At 44.4% G+C, this 23,691-nt stretch overlaps 2 protein-coding genes across 4 annotated transcripts; one reads left to right on the top strand and one right to left on the bottom strand.

Moving 5' to 3' along the window:
- Window positions 1-6,198: 6,198 nt before the first annotated feature.
- CIAO2B (cytosolic iron-sulfur assembly component 2B) lies at window positions 6,199-8,106 on the bottom strand. The gene is made up of 5 exons (XM_005533904.2): window positions 7,926-8,106; window positions 7,730-7,809; window positions 7,433-7,558; window positions 6,872-6,917; window positions 6,199-6,400 (listed from the first exon to the last, which is right to left on the bottom strand). Exons 1-5 carry the CDS (start codon window positions 8,056-8,058, stop codon window positions 6,303-6,305), a joined length of 483 nt encoding a protein of 160 aa, XP_005533961.2. The 5' UTR covers window positions 8,059-8,106; the 3' UTR covers window positions 6,199-6,302.
- Window positions 8,107-8,256: 150 nt separating this feature from the next.
- Window positions 8,257-20,328, top strand: LOC102111003 (carboxylesterase 5A). 3 transcript variants are annotated; one of them, XM_088062158.1, is made up of 13 exons: window positions 8,257-8,533; window positions 10,003-10,207; window positions 10,609-10,747; window positions 10,986-11,119; window positions 11,588-11,741; window positions 11,979-12,080; window positions 12,834-12,932; window positions 13,405-13,545; window positions 14,693-14,773; window positions 15,615-15,762; window positions 17,797-17,946; window positions 19,645-19,717; window positions 19,863-20,328. In XM_088062158.1, the coding sequence occupies exons 3-13, from the start codon at window positions 10,628-10,630 to the stop codon at window positions 20,050-20,052; spliced, it is 1,392 nt and encodes a 463-aa protein (XP_087918284.1). In that variant the 5' UTR covers window positions 8,257-8,533; window positions 10,003-10,207; window positions 10,609-10,627; the 3' UTR covers window positions 20,053-20,328. The 3 variants fall into 3 exon arrangements, with proteins under 3 accessions (XP_087918284.1, XP_005533962.2, XP_087918285.1); XM_005533905.3 differs by lacking the exon at window positions 8,257-8,533 and adding an exon at window positions 9,114-9,450; XM_088062159.1 differs by lacking the exon at window positions 8,257-8,533 and adding an exon at window positions 9,442-9,530.
- The last annotated feature ends 3,363 nt before the right edge of the window (window positions 20,329-23,691 follow it).

The raw sequence follows: 23,691 nt of genomic DNA, 5'->3' as shown, positions 1-23,691 counted from the left end.
GTGTCCATACCCGGGGCAGTGTCCATACCTGGGCAGTGTCCATACCTGGGCAGTGTCCATGTCCATTCAGTGTCCATACCCGGGGCAGTGTCCATACCTGGGCAGTGTCCATACCCGGGGCAGTGTCCATACCTGGGCAGTGTCCATACCCGGGGCAGTGTCCATGTCCATTCAGTGTCCATACCTGGGCAGTGTCCATACCCGGGGCAGTGTCCATACCTGGGCAGTGTCCATACCCGGGGCAGTGTCCATACCTGGGCTGTCCCTGCGCTGCGGGAGCCGCTCCCCGCTCCCGCTGAGAGCGCAGCTCCATCTGCCGGGGGCCCGCCCGGGAACCCATCCCGGGAACTCCTCCCTGTTCCCATTTCCCCACATTCCCTGTTCTCCACCTGCCGGGTGCCCCGGGGATTCCATTTCCCCTCGGTGGGGTTCCCATTTCCCCGCATTCCGTGCTCCGGGCTGGCAGTGTTTCCCTGCTCGGTGCTGTGAGCGGTGTTTGCGGGCGGGGCTGGCCCGGGGCGCTGCGGGAAGCGCCACAAATCCCGGCCGGAGCATCCCGAGCTGCGCTGGCTGTGCCGGGCCGGGCTCCGTGCGGGGCTCCCGCTCCAGCCCTGCCTGCGGCCGATCGGGGCCATCACATCACAGCCTTGGCAGCTCTCCCGTCTTTCCTCTCCTCGGCTTCTTGTTTTATTTGTGTGTTCCAGAGCTGTGGGCAGAGCCGCACCAAGGCGCGGTTCGTGTCTCGCCCGCCCTGCCGAAGCGGGGGTTGCCCGCTGGGCCGGGAGAGAAGCCACAATTCCCTTGTAGCCAGGGAAAAACTCGAGCGGCTTTTAAGATGCTGAACCCCCCCAGGGCAGCAGAATGTCAGAGGAAGGTGCACCGGCTTCTTAACGCTCCCAACAAAATTCCTGCAGTTTTAAGGATTAGCAGAATATGTCACAAGGGCTAATCTAATACGATGCATTACCTGATGTGTACAGAATTTGCATATAAGCTGCAGTGTTTATTTATTCAGCCATAAAATGGAGCAAACCAGTTAATTGTGTGACTTGGTAACTGCGTAAGTACTTCTCCTGTGCAGCCAAGTGCTTAAAATACAGATGAGCTGAACTGTGTGCACCCAAATGACATATGCACTTAAAGGAAGGCAGGTATGACTGATATTAAAGCTGATACAATGTTTACTTTTTGTTTGAAAAAATAAATTCACTCTCTTGTTTTACTAGGAATGGCCCAATATTGTCCTTACAAAGATAAATGTGACAAAATTTCATCACTTCTATGCTAAAAATATAATCCAGAGTATGACCTCAGTTAAAGGTTAAAGTTTTCAGGATCAGACCCAAAATGGTAAGTGGAAAGGGGAAGAAATTTTTTAAATAATAGCTCCTGTTTCAGGCTCCTAGTCAATTTTGTCATTAGTAAGAAGCATTACTAAAGTAGAATTTGACAGGGTCTTTACAATGTTGACTTGTGTTTTAAAAAACCCAGTGCATAAATGTGTTGTGATGAAAATAAGTCAGTACAAATTTGAAGAGAAACAATTTATCTGACTCAGTCCTAATTATTTTCTTTCTGCCTAAAAAACAATTGTTGTTTTTTTTTTTTTAAAGTTGTCTGCAGTGTTAGTGAAACAATTTTCTGATTTTCAGTAATAAAAACTAATTTTGTTGTATTAAAACTGCTAGGGGAAAATAATGGAATCTGTTGGCATTATTTGCTTTTCTCTGCAAGCATTTCAGATTGTGTGGATGATTTATTTGTCACTTTGCAGGGGAAATAAAAAGTATTTTGCTGCTTAGATACCTTCATAACCCTTAGGCAGAGCATGTGCCAGCTCTCCCATCAGCAAAGTGAAGAAATCAAACTACCAGGGATCCCAGGGTTAAGAAAGCTCCTGACAACCTCCTGAGGTCACTTCAGACAAAGCCAGGTGTGGCACATCTGATGGGAAGCTAGATGAAACTAATTTGGGTAGATTAGAGATAAAAGTGCTTTGATAAACCATCATCTCCAAGTTACACCACAATAACGGGGAGGATCAGCTCCAGAAGAGTTTGGCAGCGATGCCTCTCTGGGTCCTGCTCGGCTCAGCAGGGACACAGCTGTGCCCAAACCCTTTGGCCACTGCACCTGGAGCTGGCCAGTGGGTCAGAGCTCTTTGTCAGCTTCAAACACGGGGTTTTTGGGGACAGGGGTTGTCCTGATCCTCCTGCTCTGTGTGACCCACATGCAGCAGGGCAGAAACACCCTGCAGCAGCACGGGGCGCTCCGGGATGTGGCACAGGAGGCACAGGGGCCAGGCTGGGGCTGCAGACCCCACACCTCGAGGGAACCTCCCCTCCAGGCAGGCAGCTCGAAGGGAAGGAGGAAAGCAGAGGGCAGGGAGGTGTTAGCATGAGGTGATGGGATCGGAAGGACAAAGCCTCCAGCAAAGGAGAAGCTCTGTGTGAGGGCAGTGGCAGCACAGGGAGGTGTGGCACATCCCTGCCATGTCTCTCTCTCTCTCTTCTCAAAGGTACCTGGCAGCAGCTGCTCCTCATTCCCCGGTCATATTTTTTCCACAGATTTAGTGGAAAATAACTTCTGGCCTATTCTCTCCCTCCTATCCTGCTCTGGAAGCTCAGGAACCAGGGCCTGCCTTAGTTCCTGTTCAAGAACCTCGCTGTCAGAAGTGTGCAAGTGCTGCCATGAGGTGCTGCAAGGCAAAAAACTGATGAGACAGCTGGAAAGAGACCCTGAGCAGTGGTGGAATGAAACTGGGAGAGCAGGGATTCACCCATCCAAAGAACCAGGAGATTTTTATCACTGCAGACAGTGCTGATCCTCAGGTCCACAAAAGAAAAGTTAAGGAATGGAGATAACCTGTGTGTGGCAGGATGCAAAAGCTGTCTAGAGGTAGGACATAAAATAATAAATGAGTTGATGATAAGAGGTAAAGAGATCAGAGTGTGACAGAATGTGTTCTGCAGCTACTGAAGTGTGTTGGACAAAATGAGGGCTCTCTGCTATTTGTGCATCTTATAAAAATGTCCTGTATTTTTAGCATTTTGTGGAATGAAAGTTTTATGTGCTATTATTAAATGTTGCTGGCAAATGGCTGAGACCAGCAAACTTAAACACACCTCAATTTTCCCTACTTTGGTACTCTTTGCTGTTACTTAGTAACATCAGAGAGATTTTACTATGAACTTTTCTTTTGCCTATGAAAAAACACTCACTCTGCCACTTCCTCAGTCTGTATTTAAGCCAAACAGCACATTTGGTAAAGGAAGGGAAAGTGGTCCAATTCTCTGCCTGACAGACCAAAGAGAAATGCTTTTAACAGCTATAGAAAAAAAAAAAATAAATTGTAAAACACAGAGTTTATAAATCAAAGCTCCAGAGGGAGATCTTTATCAAAGCCCTCTATTGATGCAGACACAGCACCCTTGAGCATGGCCAGAATACTGAAATAGCTTTTATTAATTAACATTTACAGTGTGTGGCACATGCTGCTCCACCCCAGGGCCATGAGAAATGATGCCATGCAAGGGTGAAGCTCTTCCACGGACAGTTCAGCTGCATCTTTGGATACAAAGCTGCTTCTCTGCCACTGCTGAACCTGAGACATGCAGGGGCTGCAGAGTTCAGAGGTTGGGACCAGCAGCAGGGACACTGTGGGAGCAGTGGGGGAATCCTGCCCCACCCCAAGGTGCTGCTGTGGGCTGAAACACTCTAGAGACACTGTCCTGGGAGTGGGGAATGCCATCCAGCTGCCCTGGGAGTGGGGAATGCCATCCAGCTGTCCTGGGAGTGGGGAATGCCATCCAGCTGCCCTGGGAGCACATGGAATGAGTAATGCCATCCAGCTGCCCTGGGAGCACATGGAATGAGTAATGCCATCCAGCTGCCCTGGGAGCTCCTGCCTGCACACTGGGAGTGGGGAATGCCATCCAGCCACCCCTGGAAGACTCTGCCCAGAGCTCAGGAATGTGAAGCAGATGTCTGCTCCTGGCATTTTTCCTGGACTTGAATAAGGCTGTTTGTATTCAACACAGCTGCTCCAAAGGGTCACAGTTTCTCATGGAATGTGTCCTATTACAAAGCATTCCAGAGGCTAAATTTAGGGGTGGCGTTTTGGAATAAAAAGCATCTGAAAAGAAATATTTCTAACAAATTAAGTGTTTTCTTCTCCCATTTTGTCTCCATACAAAAGGAACCAGCTAATGATCATCAAAAGCAGGATGGAAGGTTTTTACCAGAACTGGTGAAAACTGGTGAGAAACATCAGCAAGTACAGAACTGAAGGAGCCTGGACAGGAGGGCCTGGGGCCTTCAGCAAAGTCACTGTGGTTGTTTCTATCCTAAATACACTTAAAACACACCAGACCTAAAGTAATCAGATTCTCCATCCCTAAATAGCAGAAGTCAGACCTCTTCTTTTGAAAACCCACAGCAGATTCCCCTTACTGAAAAGTCATTCCCCAACTATTAACTAGAAATGTAAACCATCAAACACATTCAGTTGCTTCTCTGAGAAGGTAAATGGTACAAAGTGCATCCCCAGGGCTGCTGTGCTTCAGGAGGCAAGTGCCAACATTCCAATAAATTATTTAAGACAACTATTATGGAGTGGTGAAAGCCAAGCAGAGCAAAGCACCATTTACTGATCCCTTCTCTGTTTGGAGTGCAGGTTGAAGCAATCTGTTGGAAGCTCAGCCATTCTCCTGTTTTCCCCCTGGCACATACTTGAATTTCTTTCTTCCCCAAAATATGGGGGCAATATTTATTTTATTTTTAAAAAGCCACCAAAAACCAGAAAACAAAATAAACCAACCAAGCGTGGTGCCCAAGAGCTGCCTGCATGCATTACCATGGCTGGAGTTTCATCTGTGGTGCAAATGTTGGCAATGTCAGAACTAATCAGTTCAGTGATTCAACAAGAGAGGCAGAGGAAAGCTGGGTCATTCTGTTCCCTGCCCAATATTAATATTACATAAATACTGTCTTTATTTGCAGTTTCATTCATACATCCCAGCAGTGCTGCCCATTCAAAGGATGCTGAGCCACAGGCTGAGGCTGCTGCAGAGTTGGCTTTCTGTAGCCCTGTGCAGACAGGGAGGCTCAGCTCTGAAATGGGAAGGTCTGGCTTTGTGTCTCTCTTGCTTTGGTGTGTGACTCTAGATGTCACACTTGGAGCACTGGACTGGACTGCTAGGCTGAGATTTACACAATGTCCATAAACTTCACCCTTTTCAAACAGCATCTGAGACCCTCCCAGAGAAAATGCTACTGGAGTACAAAGCACTCCCATCACACTGATGTGCACAACCTGTATTTTCAGAAAGTGTATTTCTTATTTTCCAGATAACTGATGGCAAAGAAGGCAACATTGGTGCATGCACCAAAGGACCCACCAGGATTTCTCAACAGGTTGTTATTTTTCCATGTGGTCCAGGACTAGAGACATCTTTTACAAAAATTCAAATTAATTCCTAATGAATTGTCTGCCAAAGACACAACAGTTTAGTGAATGCCACAGTTCCCAAACCAGAAGCATAGGCTGGGTTTTAGCATTAAATCTCAAGGCATTTAGAGCAAAACTTGTCCTTTAGCTGTCAAACACTGCCAGGACAGTCTTTCAGCAGAGCCTGCTGGGCTGTTCCTACTGAGAATTGGTAATGACTGCTGTATTGCAGGTGCACAAATAAAACCTCCTTCAAGGATACTCTATTTCCTACCATAATGGAGTAGGAATTAAAAACAAATAGTGTTTTACACAGGTCTAAAGAGCCCTCCATATTCTGGCTAATCTAAGGTAAGAGAATTAAAACCAGACACATGATTTGGAAGTGTGGACAGTTACTGTTAAAATGTCCTCCAATTTGCACACAACCAGTTCATACAACTGCTGATGTCTGAAAGTGAAACTGTCTTAGCAGTCTGAAACTGTCACAGGAATGTAAAGATTTTAACTACAAGTTCTCATGGTGTATTTGTGAAGTCCAGTGTGCAAAATCCACTTCTAAAATGCAGCTTATAACTTATTTTTAGTAGTGAGAAACCACTTAAAAACAAGAAATATTTTTTATGTAAAATTGTACCTATGCAACGACTCATACAATTAAAAAGCCAATTTTCATTATATTTTTATAGCTGTTTGTAAGCTAACTCCCCACATAGTATTTTTGAAAGAGCAAGAAAACATTTCCTCAAGATGACTTTATTTTGCTCATAGGTTTATGTAAATTGTAACATCACCACTTATATACAAAATAAGTTTAATAGATCAGAATACCAATGATTTCCTCACCAGGCAATCATGACCGAGCAGACAAACACTGATTCACCACTTCCAGCAGGTGAGAGTTTTCCAAAGCAGCTGCCACACGTTCTTTATCAGCGAGCTGTTTGTTAACTGTGCAGGAAAAAACCCACAAGTCAGGACTGGGACTCGATGTCTTCACGTCGAGCCACATAATGACAGTTGCCATGGTGCTGCAGCTCTGAGGATGCCAAGTGCACCCCAGAGCTGCTGTCTCAAGGCAGAGGCTCTCTGTCATCACAGTTTTGCAGGGAGCTGGCTGTGATTCAGCAGCAGGGAGCTGCTCTGGAGGTGTAATGAGAAAAACCCATTTCCCTCCCCTTTTCTGAGTGCTCAGACAAATGAGTGACTGACTGAGAGCACAGGTTGCCTGAGGAGATGCTTAAAGAACACTACAGGACGATCTAAGTGACATTCCATGTTCTTGTTCTGGAACATCCCCCAGAATGGGAACAAGTCCCAGACACTGAGCAGCTGTTCTGCAGCTGTGGGAATTGCTCTCCTCGCTAATCTTCAAGATAAAACAAATATAAAGACCACACAAGAGAGGACTAAAAGCCTTACCTGCATGCTCAGAGACATGTGTTCCTGGCGTTATATGAACATCCAGCTGAAACAGCAGCACAAAAGAAACAGGAGATGAGTTCAACAAATCACTGGAAGGCAAAGTTCAAACAAATAAAAACAAGATAGGAACAAAACGAAGGGAGAGAGGATGTTCTTGCCACTATCAGTTATTCTACATGACTATATTAGTTACTCTACATAACTTTTATTTTGTTCTATAAAACAGATTAAAAGCCTAAAGTTACAGAGTACTCTGCATTTGCATGTGCTTAAGTCTGCTTGAGACAAGGGTGAGACCTCTCCTCCTGCCATGGCCCAGAGCACTGCAGTGATTCCCCTCAGAACCCCCTGGGCCCATAAAAACAGCCCCACAACCACAACTGGGCACTGATATTTCAGCCCACTGCCCTCTCTGCTTCCTGCAGTCTCCCTCACACAAAAAATCAAAAAAGCTCCAGTTATCTTTCACTGCAAGCCAGTTAGCACTTTTTTTTTCTTTTTTTAAAACAAAATTTCCAAATACAATCTTCTGCTTCACCCAGTGATTTGATTCCTCACCTTGAATCTCTCGGGCAGAGAGCGGAGCAGTTTGACCTTGATGGAGAGGCCGATGAGGGTGGCCATGCTGCAGTGTGGGATGGTGGGGGTGAACTCCACCGACACCGTGCTCTCGGCATCGCTCACCTGCGATGGGGAAACACAGCCCCTGCTCCAGCCCAAACCGCCCCGAGGCAACTGACAGACATGTGCTCAGTGACATTTTTCAGGACTGTGTTTAGGCGCTACTATAAATATATTTAAATATTATAAAAAAGCAATTAGTTATCGGGGGGCTGAGGCAGCACGGGATCTCACTTTCACTCGCACTTGCTCGACGACGTTCAGCTCCTCCAGGGTGAGCGGGTGCTCGGGGTCATTGATGGAGCGGATCAGATGTGCGGGTTAAGGAAAGTGCCTCTGCCCGGCCCATCCCTGCCCTGCCCGGCCCTGCCCGGCCCATCCCTGCCCCGCCCGGCCCGGCCCGGCCCTGTCCGCCGCTCCCGCAGGATATCGAAAATCTCCCGATCGTCGATGGCGTCGGGCAGCTCATCGTCCTCCTCACGGGCCGTCACGGGGCGCCCCCCGGAGCGGCGGTAGATGAGGGGGTTCGCGTTCTCCAGCGGCGCCGGGCCCGGGCCCACCATGGCGGCACCGGAACCAGCCCGGACAGGAACCAGCCCGGACCGGAACCGCGCACACCGGAACCAGCCCGGACCGGAACCAGCCCGGATCGCGATCGGCGCCGCACCGCGCGGGGCCCTGGGCGGGGGCGGATCCGGGCCCGGTTCCTCGGGCTCCTCCCGAGGGCGGCAGCGGCTACGGGGCTTCGGGCTGCGGGCCTTGGGCGTCGGGCTTCGGGGCTTGGGCTTCGGGCTTCCCCCGAGCCCCCATCGGCTGCAGCACCAGGCTGGAAGTGAATGGAGTTGGCGCCGCGGTGTCCGCCAGGGGCCTCGGGGCTGGACCAGGTGCTGCCGAGGATGCTCCGGTTAAAGTTGTTTATCTCTTCTGTTCCCTAGTTTGAAAAATCAAACAAAAAAACCCACGCAAATTTAAACTGGAGTGATAGAATACAGCGATGACATACTCTGGCTTCGTACACCCCTCTAAAAGGGGATTAAGGCAAGAATTAACTACTTTGATTTGCTTATCTTCTTTTTTTATTGTTAGTTTCTAGTTAATGTCATTTTTTTATTTGTAATCTCTAGTCCCGGTGGTTTTTTTTGGGAGGGATTGTTACTTGTTTTTATTTGCGGAGGTGTTCTGGTGAGATTTTTGTTGATTTAAGGGGGGTTTTAAGAACTTTATAGTGTTTAAACTCTGGAGTCTGTTCAGACTTGCTCTGTTTTCTGTGCCACTGGTACTGACAGCAGATGAACGAACTGCGGATTGGGGCTGGCGGTGCTGGGCCGGTGCCGGGAGCAGGAAACGCGAGGGGGTGGCGTGAGGAGCCGTGTCCCGGGCTGTGAGGGGCCGTGTCCCGGGCTGTGAGGGGCCGTGTCCCGGCTGTGAGGGGCCGTGTCCCGGCTGTGAGGAGCCGTGTCCCGGGCTGTGAGGGGCCGTGTCCCGGCTGTGAGGGGCCGTGTCCCGGCTGTGTGGGGCCGTGTCCCGGGCTCCGTGGGGCCGTGTCCCGGGCTGTGAGGGGCCGTGTCCCGGGCTGTGAGGGGCCGTGTCCCGGGCTGTGAGGGGCCGTGTCCCGGGCTGTGAGGGGCCGTGTCCCGGGCTGTGAGGGGCCGTGTCCCGGGCTGTGAGGGGCCGTGTCCCGGGCTGTGAGGGGCCGTGTCCCGGCTGTGAGGAGCCGTGTCCCGGCTCTCCGGCCTGTATTTATCGCTCTGGAAGCGTTCCACGCTGCAATTCACACTCGCAATTCAGCCGCGCTCCGAATGCCCTTGCTGGGACCTTTGTCCCCTTCTGTTCCGCATAAAACCGGAGAGAGTCACCGGGAGCCCGATCGGGGCTGAAAATGTCTCCGGCGAGCCTGGTCGCGTTGCTTTGTGCCTTGTTTTGTAGCGTGGCGTTCCTCGTGTGCGGGGCAGAAGGTGAGAGAGTGTGCAATCTCTTCATGTTCCAGCTGGGGAAGCCACCGCACCAACAAGTTCCAATGATTTTTTCAAAGGCGGTAAATCTCTTATGCTTTGGTTACCAATCTGCAAAAATGCTTTCATGATGCAAAAATTACGGGTTTTGTGAGATGAAACTGGTTTTGAGATGATTTAATAAAAATAAAGCTTTCTGTCTTTTTTAAAAGGTTGAAAGCAGCAACATTTCAGAATTCTCTAAACAAAATATTTTTAAGATCTTGCTGAATGATAAATTTAGGAAATGTTAATGTTTTTGCTGTTTGCTCTGGAATTTGCTCTTGAACAGTGACTAAACTCTACCCTACCTGGCTCCAGGTGTCACTGACAGGAGGGTTTGACAGGGGGTATCTGTCACTGCACCAAAGCAAAATGAAAACTGAACAAAATTGAAAGGAATAAGCTGAAGTGTTCTAAATTAAACAATCAGTTAAAAATACTTAATAGAAAAGTCTGTATGATAATTATGAAGATGCAATTTATTTTATTTTTTTTACCTTTTGTGTTACTTAGGACAGAGTGGTGCTGAGCCAGAAGTGACTATTGCACTCGGCCAGCTCAGAGGAACACAGGAAAATGTGAAGGGGACAGACAAGCTTGTAAATGTTTTCCTTGGAATTCCTTTTGCAAAAGCCCCTCTTGGATCCTTGAGGTTTTCCCCACCTGAACCACCTGAGCCCTGGACTGGTCTGAGAGATGCAACTTCTTACCCACCACTGTGAGAGCTGTTAATTTGTAAATAGAACCTACCCATGCTGGTCAGAGTTGTGTTTATTGGGGTGCAGTTTTGGTTTATTGACCTGTTTTTGCTGAGGAATTTATATTTGGTAGTGGAGGCACTGCCAGTACTGGAGTATTTCTGGTGCAGATGTGGGGATGTGCTTTTACAGGCTGCACCTCTCACTGATTATAGATAACACAAAATTCAAGTATCCTGTGGGGATTCAGCCAGGGGCAAAATAAGTGTATTTTCTCTACCATTGTTACATTGATGCTATTGCAGGTTTAGTACTAATGACTGTGTGTTTTGTTCTGTTTGTTTGTTGTTGTTTTGTGGGTGTTTTGTTTGTTTGTTTGGGGTTTTTTTGTTCATTGCTTTGTTTGTTTGTTTTTGTGAAGCTGTCCTCAAGATCTGTCCATGTTGAAAACAGCTGAAAAAAACTATAAAGAAAAGCACCTTGCATTCCAGACTTCTGAGGACTGTTTGTATCTCAGTGTTTACAGCCCTGCTGGCTCAAGCAAGAAGGACAAGTTACCTGTATGTAAACCACTGAATAAACTTGTGTTTTATAAAGCTTGCAAGTAATGATTGCTCCTAAGGGACTTAAATGCTTTTGAAAAGGTGATGCTGCACAAGCAGAAATAATATTAGCATGTAAAATTCGAAGTCCACCAGTCTGAAATTTGGTGATTTGGTGTTCCTAATTCTCTGATGTTTTCCAAGTGAAATCTGCAAACCAGTGCATAAAGCTGTGTCTCACCCTTTTGTTTCCAAGGTAATGGTGTGGATCCATGGAGGCAATTTTATATTTGGTGGTGCTGCTCGGTATGATGGCTCTGCACTGTCAGCCTATGAGAATGTTGTGGTGGTAATAATTCAGTACAGACTGGGACTCCTTGGATTCTTTAAGTAAGAGCACCTATTTTACTTTGTAAAAACTACTTGCTGTCATGTTTAAAGCATGGGTAGTTCTGTTTGCTAAATCTGCTGAATGTCTATATTAGCTTCCCACTGTTGCAGTGGTTTAAATGTACATAATTCACTGACATCAGGACTTCAGAACAGCAAGAAATGTCTGTACATTCCATCTGCATGGTTGTGTGATTGCAGCCTGCTATCAGATCATAGCTGGGCGTGTTTGGTGCTGGACAGGATGTTTGTTCTGGCCTTTCCATCCTCTGGTGTGTAAAGCCAAAACTCAGGTAAAGGCCAGGGATCCAGCTGTGCAGGGGTGAGCAGAGAGTGGAGGGGAGTCAGGGGCGGAGGTGTGACTGTGAGGGCTGTAGGTCACTTTGCACAAAGCACAGATGGCTGAGATTGCCTTTGTTGTGGTGTTGTCACTGTTCCTGAGGAGTGGCTCTGCTGCTTTCCTTTCAGTACTGGTGACGAGCACGCCCGCGGGAACTGGGCGTACCTGGATCAAGTCGCAGCTCTTCGCTGGGTCCAAGGAAATATTGAGCACTTTGGTGGAGACCCAGCATCTGTCACTCTCTTTGGGATATCTGCAGGATCTTGCTTTGTTTTTGCACATGTAGGTATATAGTAGATAAAAATAAAAATCTTCAAATGCTCAATTAAGACAACATTTCATGCTTAGTCTGGTTTTTGACAGTAAGTTTAACAGCACATTGGGCTAAATCTGGAGATTTAGCAAATAAAGATGTATAATACCCAACTGAATCCAAGGGTGGAATCGACAATAACTAGCACAAAGTTATGTGGTAAGGATGTTAATGCAGAATAAATATTTTTTCATCCCTTTTGGCAGGTGCTCTCTCCTTTATCTAAGGGTCTCTTTCATAAAGCAATATCAGAGAGTGGAGTTCTAATTCCCCCCAGTAAAGATTTACATCTTTCAACAGATCTTGAGGTAAGCTCATTTTTTTTTTTTTTTGCATTTTAAGTCTTTATAGCCTAAAATAGGCTACTTCTATGTGATAATTTGTTTAAAAGAGAAAAGGGGAAAATCTCATTGCATAGTGTGCAACAAAGTTGATCCAGTTAATTGTTGCAGCAAACCTGTTTAATTTCAGTCTGACAGATTGTACAGCTGTATGATTATAACAGCTGTGGGCTGACAAAGGTATTTTCAGTCACACACACACTAAGCTAGGCAAATGTCCATTTTCATACCTAGTGTACTCTATACAGTAACTGTGGCATTTATTATGGAAAGTTTAACAAGAATCTAGGAAAAAAAATTGTTTTTTTATTGACCTACAGTCTTTTAGGGTGGGCCTTTTTGTGAGGTAAATTAATTAAACATAAAACAAACAAAAAACCCTAAAATAAAATCACCTTCTCTAAGTGCCTTTTAATATCTTCTCTTGTAATGGCAGATAGTAATAATGTAAATGTTTCTGAATTTTCTTTTCTTGTGGGGTTTATGCTACAAGCTTGTATTATCTCTACAGCAAAGTTTGAAAAGCAGTGAATGGAAATAAAGCAAGAAGGAGAAGTATACCAGAATGATTTCACTTTGTGATCAAACTGTAGCATTTACAGTAAAATAAAATACTCCAAGATCTACCAGTCTCACCTAAATCTGCCACTAAATCAAGCTGTTAATAGCAGTGTGTCTAATGATTTTATAACAGTGCCTGTCTTTGTTGATAATTTTCAGAAAATTGCCAGTATCTTCAAGTGTGAGACGAGCAGTTCCCTCTCCCTGCTGAGCTGCTTGAGGAAGCAGGAAGCAGAGCACATAGTCCTTAAGAGCAAGGTCAGTGAGACTTCATGGCAACTGAGCTTTTTAATGGCTCACTTGCAAAAGTTTAGCTCAGCCTCTGATCAGAGTTCATTGATGATCCATTCCAAAGTTGATTTTTCTTATCTTTTGTCAAAATACACTCCCTATGTTGAAATAATTTCACATGTAATTTCTTTCTGGAAGTTTTGACCACGTCACAGCACCTGTGAAGTTGTGAGCAAGGTTTGAGCATCCCTGTGTTTTAATGTCAGAACAGCACAGGATCAGGAACTCATTACATTCCTCTACACCTTGACCCAGCCAGGCCTGCATTTTATACTCCTGTGCTAAACTAAATTTATGTTACAGTGGCTGTAGATACTTGAACTTCTTAAAGCTCTTTTTTGCACTTAGGACATTTAATGTGGACATCTTACACGATTTGAAGGAAAAATTGGAAATACTATTAACAACTAATTTGATTGGGTTTTTTCTCTTCCTTCAGGAAATCTCATTTCTACCCTTGGTTTTGGATGGAGTGTTTCTTCATAAGCCACCTGAAGAGATACTGGCTGGAAAAGAATTCAATGCAGTCCCATTAATGATAGGAGTCACCAATAATGAATTTGGCTGGAATATTAGATCGGTATTGTAATGTATATTCTTTCTTTTTTATGTATTTTTAATGTTTGTGTTAAGTGATAGGACAAGTCTTTGCATTGCTGGAAATACTTACAAGGTAAACTTTGCTTGCATCATGGCTCTGCAGTGACCCAGAACCACTGGGTCACAAGAGGGTGAGAGAGGCTTCATCCTACATGGACACATCAGTTGGAACATCAATTTTGTACCGTGTTTTCTTATCCTAAAATCTTAATCCCTCATCCAGGCAGAGAGAGGAAAAAGAATGCAACAATCAAGGACTTACTACTGAAAGACAAATAAAGCAAATCCTTTCCCCTACAAGGCTCAGTAGTCAGCGTTGATACATAGTGTGCTTAAAAATGTGCCACTGATCAGCTAGACCAGCTTCCCCTGGGTGTCATTACCACCCTGCAGGAAGAGCTTTCATTTCTCACCTGGGGTAGAGTGAGGCGACATTCTCCTTTCTCATGGGAACACAATGGGTAACTCCAAAACAGGAGCAAATTCTCCCAGTGCACAAAAACTGCAGGAGATTGATTTGTTTCCTCTCTCTTTCCTCTCCCTTTATTTTAGTACCTAAATATTCAGGTTCCTTTCTGTAGTACAAAGCATTTGTTCTGAATCTATGAAGCAGCTGTCACTGGGAGCTGGTTGTAAGTCCCAGAAGAACAATGCAAAGTGAAATCTGAATTAATTTTGCAGACAGAAGAGTTGTTTTATGTTATGCTGTAAAAGAGGAGGAACACTGCATTATCCTTACTTCAAAGGGCTCAAACAGTTGGACTAGAGACAGACTGCCAGTGATTTTTAAGATCTCCCCAATAGAATGAAAATAAGCCTGTGACAGAAGCAGCTTCTTGCTTCAACTCTGCCCTCATGTCTTCTAGTCTTATAAGTTTATTAATGTTGATTTAAGGATAAACTTTATATTATGAGTGGTTTATGTAGAAACTTTCATCAAGGCAACATTTACTGCAGTAAATACAATCTTTTCAAGACAGTTGCTGCGTTGAGCAGCACTTTTGCATACATGATGCTTCAAAAATAAACACCAGTAATAAGAATTAATAGAATAATGTAGTTCCAGTGTTTAAAGTAATGGAGACATTGGATGGTGCTAATAACATTGCTTTTTTTTCTCTGTACAGACATCAAAAATGAAAAGTTTGAGGGAAATAGGAGATAGAAAATCAATTGCCTCAACTGTAGAGGTTTTTCTACCAATGATCGTAAGTACTGCTGCACTAATCTAATTTGAGAAGTGAATTTCCTTTTTCATGTATGTTACAGATTTGGGTCTCACAGCTTGAGTGAGAGTGTTACTGAGGGCTGAGGTGATGTTATGCTTTGGGGAGGGTCCCAGCAAAGTTGACAGGACCTGGGTGTATGGAATTACAGAAATAGGATTGAGCTGGGATTTGGGAAAATGTTTTTTTCATTCCAGACCTCAATCAATACTTTTATCTTATGTATTTGTGGGATTACTGTAATAATATCCCTAATGTTAAGGTATCTCATGGCTAATCTCCTGCTTAGGGAATTTCAATGTGTATTTTTCAGTATGTTTACATTAAATGTAACTTTTAAAGTAGTTACTTTGCACTCTGAGTTTTGAGATGTATCTTTCACGCAGCAAATTCTAACCCTGAAAACTCACACTGCTTGGAGATCCCATTGGTCTTGTCCTCTTGTAAAATGATCCATAAAACTTCCAAGGACTGAGAATTTACTTTTGTGATTCCCATCTCTGTTTTCCTGAAGAAAACAGAAGCCAAAGATAGTGTCAGGAGAAGTTGCTGGATCTACATTTATTCTATGGATCTACATATATTTCATGTATATAAATTACATGTATAATGTCTTATAACCTATATAAATCTGGTGCAAATTTGACCTGAGGTGGTTGATTTGTTTGGTATTTTTTGCCCACAAAAAGCATGAATAAGTTTTGTTTCCCATCACCTGTCCTGGACATTTGTGCCTTTGCAGAATCTCTGAAGTTTAAAATATGTCAATTTTAGCTGCTAATTCAGACAGTGTTTGATTGGCTATTTGTTTCTTGTCTCTTAGGATGTACCCTCTGATTTTCTGCCCATGATCATAGATGAATATCTGGGAGACACAGAGGACCCTGCAGAGCTACGAGACCGATTCCTGGACCTGCTGGGGGACATGGCAATTGTCATGCCAGCCATTAAAGCACTGAATTATCACAGGGGTAAGCTGATCAACAGCAGTGGGACACTCAAACCTCCTACTGCAGGCTGGATCCAATGATGCAGACACAAATCCTGTCATATGTAGGCAACCCTTCTTGAGATTCCCACTGGGAACATGAGGAATGATACAGGTCTGCAGGGTTGTGTGTAGTCCCTTCTCTCTGTATAAGTGTCCTGCACTGTGCTCATAATCACAATACACTGAGAGCAGAGCATGATACCACATGTATATTTACCACAGGTAAATGTTTGATAGCTGAAGTATGCAGGCTTAAAACTTTAAATATATCAAAGCAACCTTTGTCCTTTGGCTCATGGCTACTTGGGAAGTCAGCAGCTCTGTGGTCTGTAAATTTTGTGGTGTTTAGGTGTAGACAAGATACTCAAAAGCGGAAATAGTTTGATTTTTTGTGTTCTGCAAGTTTTGTTAGGGTGGCTCTTCCAATTTTTTTAGTGTAAGTGCTGAATTCTTAATTTTGCATTAAAAGTACATATTTGAATGTTACAATTACACTAGAAATATGCCCAGTGTAAAGCTGTCGTGGTTTTAAACCAATAACTAAGAAAATTACTTATTTCTTGCTGTGAGATATGGATTAGAACAAGAGCAAAATAGGCATAAAACTTAAAAGGGAAAAAAAAGAAAGTTTATTGACAAACTACAATAAGAACACCAGAATAAACTTCCAGAAAAACCTTTTCATCCCCTGTCTACCCACTATTCCCTTGTTCACATGACAAAAGAGACAAAACCTTTGGAACTTTGATGGTTAAAACAGTCCCAATTCTTGCTACAGTCTTTTCACCAGTCTTTATAGAGAAACAGAAGTTTCTTCCTGTTAATTTATGGAGTTTCTCACAAGAAAAACTATTTTTCTTATAGTTTTCCATTGCTCTAATGTTAGCTGCCCAGAGCTGCTGTTATTAGAGCCCACTCCTCCCATTTTCACATCCCAAGTGTGTATGGGCCATGAGTCTAGGGATGGGATTTTTAAGGATAAGTTATTCAAAGGCAAAAAGTCTTCTTCATCTGTTTCCGTGAGCTTCACCAGAAAACAGTTTTCTCATTGCCTCTCAAGGCTTCAAATCTTCCAGCACTTCACTGTGCCATAATTACTCTACTTTTTACTCAAAATTTACACTTTGAACACTCTATTCCTCCCTATTTACTGTCATGAATTAAAGGAGTGTTTTCAAGACCTTATTGTCCATTTCCATAGTTTTAACAGAAAGATATTTCAGCTTAATTAAAGCATCTTCTTAATTCTCTACCTTTTCTTTTCTTTCCTGTCACTAGTAGTTTATAAAGTCTCTTTTCATGTTGATCACTCTCTTTTCTCTGTCTGGATAAAAAGATTAATCCGCAAGTCTCATCTGGGTAATGAAAGAGTTAAAATCTTGCCCAGGCTGTTGTAGGTAGTTCTGTGGCCTCGGCCGGTGCAGGAGCTGGAGCCGTCTGTGATGGAAAGCTCCTCATGGCTGCTCTGGAGAGTGCAGTCGCCGCGCCCAGCCCGCTGCAGGCCCAGAGCCCTCTCTCCTTCTTCACTCAGCAGTCTCCAGTGAATCCAGCCACAGCAAAAAACCTGCAGCCGAGCCAGAGATCGGCTCGGCCCGGCCCGGCCGGAGCCCGGAGAAAACCCCCTCCACAGGACCCGCATCCCCCGGCCGGGAGACACTGGGCCCAGCCCAGTCCCCGCCCGGCCGCATGGCCTGGGCAGGGAACGGGAAGCCTGGGGCTCTGCCGCCCTTCCCAGCCAGGAAAACAAAGAGAACCAAGAAAGCTCTGGTTTTACACTTTAAGGTAGGGTTCACAAGTTGATCCCACTTTTCAATGGCCTAAACTGCTGTCAATTCTCAGCAATGACCGATAATTGGTCAGGAGAAAAGACGCCAGGCAGATCCCAGCAACTTAAACTTTCTTAAAGGTAAAGTAACTCCATGACAAAAGCTTTGTTTAAAGTAGTATTTTAAACAGCTGATGACAGCTGTAGTTTATGTATCTCTTCTGTAACTCTCTAAATGTTGTCTTGCAGAGTCTGGAGCTCCCACCTACTTCTTTGAATTCCAGCACCGGCCGACTGCATACTGGGACAGCAAACCAGACTATGTGAAGGCTGACCACGGGGATGAAGTTGGTTTTGTCTTTGGGGGGCCATTTCTGGCTGGGGACATCCAGCTCCGCAGTAAGGAACAGACACCGTTCACTCATGAATTGGTCCTGTGACCCTGGCATTTCTCTATTCAGTGTTCCTTTCATTTTCATCAGATTAAAGTGCATATATTGGCACTGAGACCAAGCCATAACTCTTTCCCCTGGCAGAATTGGTTTTATGCATTTAACTGTCTTCCCCATCTTCTCTCCTTTACAGTTTGCTCTTTCTGAAGCACAGTAAGTTCCACATCTTGCCAGCAGTTCAGCAAATAGGGTATTTGCTAGAAAATTCACTGTCATTATCCCAGCACTGTGCATAAATTTGCCAAATATCTTTGGCTGAAAATTAAATTGAAGGAAAGGTCAATTAAACTTACAGAGTGCTTGGGAAGCAAGAAATCCAGGATCTCTTATTTTCCTGAGGAGTTTAGGCCAGTGTCTCCTCCTTTCCAGGAAATCCCACAGGCTGTCAGGCTCCAGAAAATGGGGGACTTAGTTTCTTCTGCAGGAAGTGATTCCAGTTGTGTTCACAGCAGGGCTTAGAATTCCAGTGTTTCATTTTCTGTGTGAAGATCTAATGGTTAGGTCTGTTCTGCTTCACAATTTAAGTAATACTTGAGCATTTATTCAAATGGAACCACTCCACTGTGGGAGGATTAAGGGCGTATTCCCAAAATTTCCATGGGATTCTGGAAATTCCTTCTGGCAGAATCCCACATTGTTACATTCATGAAGAATCTTCCAATCACTGAACAGTTAAGAAACATGATGCCACTTCCTAAGGAACATTATGAATCCAGCAATATTCTTTAATTACATATGCTTAAGACAATAATACTCAGCATGGAGTGTTTTCTTTCCCATGGAACATGTTAGGAACAGTTCTTATTTTCACAGAGACACAAAAATTCTGCTTATTTTAAGTGAATTCACTATTTTTTTCTGCTTCTATTTTTGTCATTTGTGCAGTAGTTCATAGTCTGGTCAAAGCCTACATAAGTGAAAGTATTTCCTTGTACTCCGTTGAACTTTGGAGCAATCCAGCTGTGTTGTAAAGCCCCTTGTTAATCTGTTACCAGAGCCTTTTCCTTTTGCTTATATTTTACATTTTTATTTTTACTTATGTACCTTTGGTGCTAGAAAATGCTGACCTCTTTGCCTGAGTTTACCAAGGTCTTTAAGATACCAAACATTTTTTTTAGTGTATTGAGATGCATTTATAATTAAAAACACACAGGAACTGAAATAATTTTCACCTAGTGATAGAGTGAGCTTATGTGTAACTATATTTAAAGAAATACTCTTGAAGTACTGAGAATGAAGAAATCTTTGCCTAGTCATGCTCTGAGTAATAGGGAGAATTTCAATCCCACAAAACTAGAATGGGATCCAGGAAACACTGCCATGTAGCCCATTCCTGGAGTTGTACTGGGATGCAGAACACATGGGGGGTTTTTTGGTCCTGTTCAGTTTTCCTGGAAGGTTACAGGCACATCACCTTATTTCCTTGTTCCCAAATTCCCTGATTTCTACAGTAAGGTAATTATGCTGAAGTCATTCATGAGGAGTCCCTGGATGCTTGCTGTATGAGTGATGTTTTGCTGGTGGTGTGTCACTGTTGCAATTGCCAAATTGTTACAGCATATTCTCACAGAGAAATGCTGCTGCTGTAGTAGCAATGTCTTGATTTCTGCCACACAGAGTAACTGGTCTGTGTTTTGTCTTCCAGGTGAGGTTACAGAGGAAGAGAAGAACCTCAGCAGAACTCTAATGAAGTACTGGGCTAACTTTGCTCGAAATGGGTAAGAACCATGAGATACATGACAGATATTGCTGCTTTGCACTGGCTCCATGGGGAATTGGCTGGTTTATTGATTCAGTCTTAATTTGTGTGACTGAATTCCCCTGTGACTGAAAAGAGCACTCAGTCTTTCCTCTTGCTTACAGAAATCCTAATGGAGAGGATCTGGTTGAATGGCCATCTTACAACCTCAATGAAGAATACCTGCAGATAAATCTACAACAAAAGAAAGACAGAAAGTTGAAAGGAAAGAAGGTAGAATTCTGGAAAAAAGTGATCCTTGAAAAGACAAATAACAAAAGCATGCCAAACAAGAAGTTTAAATTAGAGTTATAGTTTACAGTCTAAACACACACATAATATGCAAACTATTAGGGTATTAAAAAAAATTACTTGAAGTATATTTGAGGATAAAACTGCATTTCCCTTTTTTTCACCTTTTCTTCACAGTTGTCATATTTGCAATTATTCACTGTAATAATTCCAGTTGATCCTCACTTTTGTTAAATACAGCTGCCAGATTTCCCCAATGCTCAGGTTTTTCTGACACTCCCCCATGACTGAAGATAGAATGTAGCAGCAGCATTGTTTTAATAAAGTGGAATAAATGAAGACCCAATTTGTAAGACTGTCTTGATGCCAAGTTTATTGGTGGTACAGAAGTTTTGGTGTGGTATAGATATAGAAATGTCCTCTGTGGAAAGAAGATGAAACTACAGAATGTTCTGCTTTGTCAGTTGCTTTTACAACTGAGACAGGATAGTTCTGACTGTTGTGGTACTTAATCTCTAACAGTAGTGCTGGAATTAAGACTTCTCCCAAATGTTAGAAAAGGGAGAAAATTTTTCCAGTACCCACAATTCTCTCCTTTTAAATTTAGTTGTAACTCCCCTACAAGAATTAACATTTCTATCTTCTCCCCAGTGCTTTTCTCTGCACTTGTCCCCTGTGCCACCAGTCAGTGCCACTGTCCCTGTCACAGCCTCGCTGCCAGCACTGGGTGTGTCCCAGAACCACTCCAGGGCCCTCACCGGCTGCTTGGTGCTTAGGCTGCCAAGAACAAGGCTTGGACTCTTCATGGCAGAACTGTCCATCGCTTCTCTGCCATGTCTTTGGCTCCTAGGCTGCTCCAGCTATCCCAGACACATTCCTGGTCACACTGGTGCCTCACAGCAGTGATGCAGCTCCACAGATCTTACAGGGCAATGAGCATCATTTCCCTCTCCCTTCAGCTCCCCTCTGTATCTCTGGAAGAATTTTAAATTGTTCATGGCTAATAATGTCCTACAGCAACTAGCTACCCATCCCTTCTTTCCAAATTACTTTACTGGAAGGAGTAGAGTGGGATTTTCTACATCTTCTTGCCCACATTCTGTTGCCAGGCAAAACTTGGGAGTAGGGTGAGACTGTTTAACCACTGCTGTTTTGGTAAGCAGAACTTCCTCCTTCCTCTGTCCCTGCTTCTTTGTTTTACCTCCTTTTTCGTGTGAGGGGAAAATAATTTCAAAACAGTCTTGCTAAATCTTCATTGCACAAACCCTTGAGGTGCTGTGCCACTTTCTTTAAAAGGAGATAAACAGGCAGTGTGGTATGGGTGTACACAGAATACATACTCATCTTGTGTATGCAGAGCAGTTGAACTGACTTCTTAGCACAGGCCAGCACTAAAAATAAATCACAGTAGAAAATGTCAGAAGATCTTTAAATTTCTGTAAATTCTCTATACATTTCTGTGTAGAGAAGACCACTGTGATGCTCTTGTCTTATCCCAGAGCCCTCCTGAGGTGAGATTCACACTGTCTCTTTAGCATGTGGTGAAGCTGTCTGAGCTTTAGAGCTAGAGCCTCTAAGTTTTACATTCTGTAGTTTCACTGAATCCCCAGCAGGGACTGTGATTTTTGTCTATTTTTTTTCAGCTGTTGAAATCAGGACAGGTAGCAGTTCATTGAACTACAAAGAGGCAAAGGTCATCATGTAGCAGGATTTTTTGATTGACCATTGACTTAAGCATTATTCACTGAGGGCAGGGTGCAACGTCTCTTTAAATTAATGCCAAACAGGATTCAAGAATTGTACTCACCAGGTATTTTCCTCAGACTCTACAAGTCCAGTCTGTGTCACTGGGGTAAGAGTCTCCACATTTGCAAAGCATATAGGCTATGCTTGCAAATCTACCAAAGTACCTCCAGACAAGGCTGTAGGCATCTAAAATCCCATTTTGTGTTATCTTACTATAAGATGGGCAGAGTTTGCAGGAATTGGTTTGCACATGTAATTTTTTCAGAATGGCTACTTGTCCAGGCCTGTGGATGGGATATGGGCTCAGACTTTTTGCAGAGTGGGTACTTGAGAGAGAAGTTGTGAGTAGAACAAAGACTGAAGAGAAAAACTTAGGAATTAAAATAGTAACGAAGGGGAAAAATAAAAGGAAAGTAAATGAGAAAATATGGAGTCTAGTAAAATCAGCAAAGAATGGGAGATAGAAGATAAATTGGTATTGGAAATAAAAGTTTTTTGCAGCAGAAGAACAGCAGGTGGAGTACAGAGTATTCAGCTTTGCGGCAAAGGACTCCCCCTGTAGCTTGTGGGTCTTGAGTGAGCTGATGCATGAATGCCCACCAGTGTGGAAACTGAACCAGAAAGAGGGATTCTTGCAGTTCCACCTCGCAAGGAAACAGTTTTCCCTTGCCAGGAACCAAAGCAGCCCAAGATAAGAGGAGAGAGAGAGTTTACAGCAACACCCAAGTGCAGTGCTTAGCAGTACTCCTGTGCAGTGCTTCTGAGGTGTCTCAGAAACCTTCATCACACAGATACAGGTGAAAGATAAATTACTCTCAGCTCCATCACTGGTATCCCAGGCCCCTGTGCCATTAACTGCGTTAGACACTGCACACATCTATCATTACTGTATAGGCTGTATATTCAAGCACTGCAGACTATTCCCAGACCAGTTTTATTGACCATTGGTGTCACTCGAGAATCAGCCAAAAGTCTGCCAGGGAACACCTATAGAGTCACAATTCATTGTAATTCTGCAGCAAAGTTTTTGTCCTCGTTGTCTCAGCAGCTCAGATTTAGAGCGTTTCCCATCTGCAGTGCACAGGGAGCACCGGCCGTGCCCTCAGCCTCAGGAGCTGCACCCCAGCACAGCCTGGCCGGGTGTGCAGGACACTGGGGCAGAGCTCAGGAGCCACCACAAACACAGCAAAGGCTGCAGACACAGCATGCACTGCCTGGCACCACCTGCAGTCCCTGCCAGCAGTTTGCTCTGTGAGCAGCCAGGTTAAAGTTGACTGGAGTTTGTCTCCAGGGGCTGTAACTCACACCTGTGCACAGACATGGAGGAACATCTGGAGTAAAGGCCACAAGCAGCATTTGGAGTGAAGTGCACAAGCACAGCCACAGCACTCAGGATTAACAGGTGCATCATAGATGTGCTAAACTAATTTAAAGACTGTGGGTCTTGTAAGCCACTGAGCTGTAAAGAGAGGCGTGGGCAGGAGTGGATCTGTAGAAATGGAGCACCTCTCCTGTGGAGACAGGCTGAGAGAGCTGTGTTGTCCAGCCTGGACAAGAGAAGGCTCTGGGGAGACCTTGGAGCCCCTTGGAGTACCCCAAGGGAGCCTGCAAGAAAAATGGAGAGGGGCATTTGCCAAGGGCATGTAGCAACAGCACAATTCAAAGCAATTCAGGTGTGAATCAGATATGCAGCAGAAATTCCTCCCTGGCAGGGTGGGCAGGCCCTGACACAGGGTGCCCAGAGCAGCTGGGGCTGTCCCTGGATCCCTGGCAGTGCCCAAGGCCAGGCTGGACAGGGCTTGGAGCAGCCTGGCGTAGAGGAAGGGGTCCCTGCCCATGGCAGAGGTGGGAGGAGTAGAGCTTGGAGGTTTCTTCCCACCCAAACCATTCTGTGATCGTATCATGTGATTCTTTGAAATGCTGTTTCTGACAACTGAGAATTCCCATGACCTGAAA

The sequence above is a fragment of the Pseudopodoces humilis genome, chromosome 14, assembly GCF_049639895.1.
Source record: "Pseudopodoces humilis isolate 2021_Gansu_Grassland_sample_001 chromosome 14, ASM4963989v1, whole genome shotgun sequence".
Classification (NCBI taxonomy): Eukaryota; Metazoa; Chordata; class Aves; order Passeriformes; family Paridae; genus Pseudopodoces; species Pseudopodoces humilis.
The sequence above is the reverse complement of the archived record's forward strand: the minus strand, read 5'-3'. Positions and strand labels throughout refer to the sequence as shown.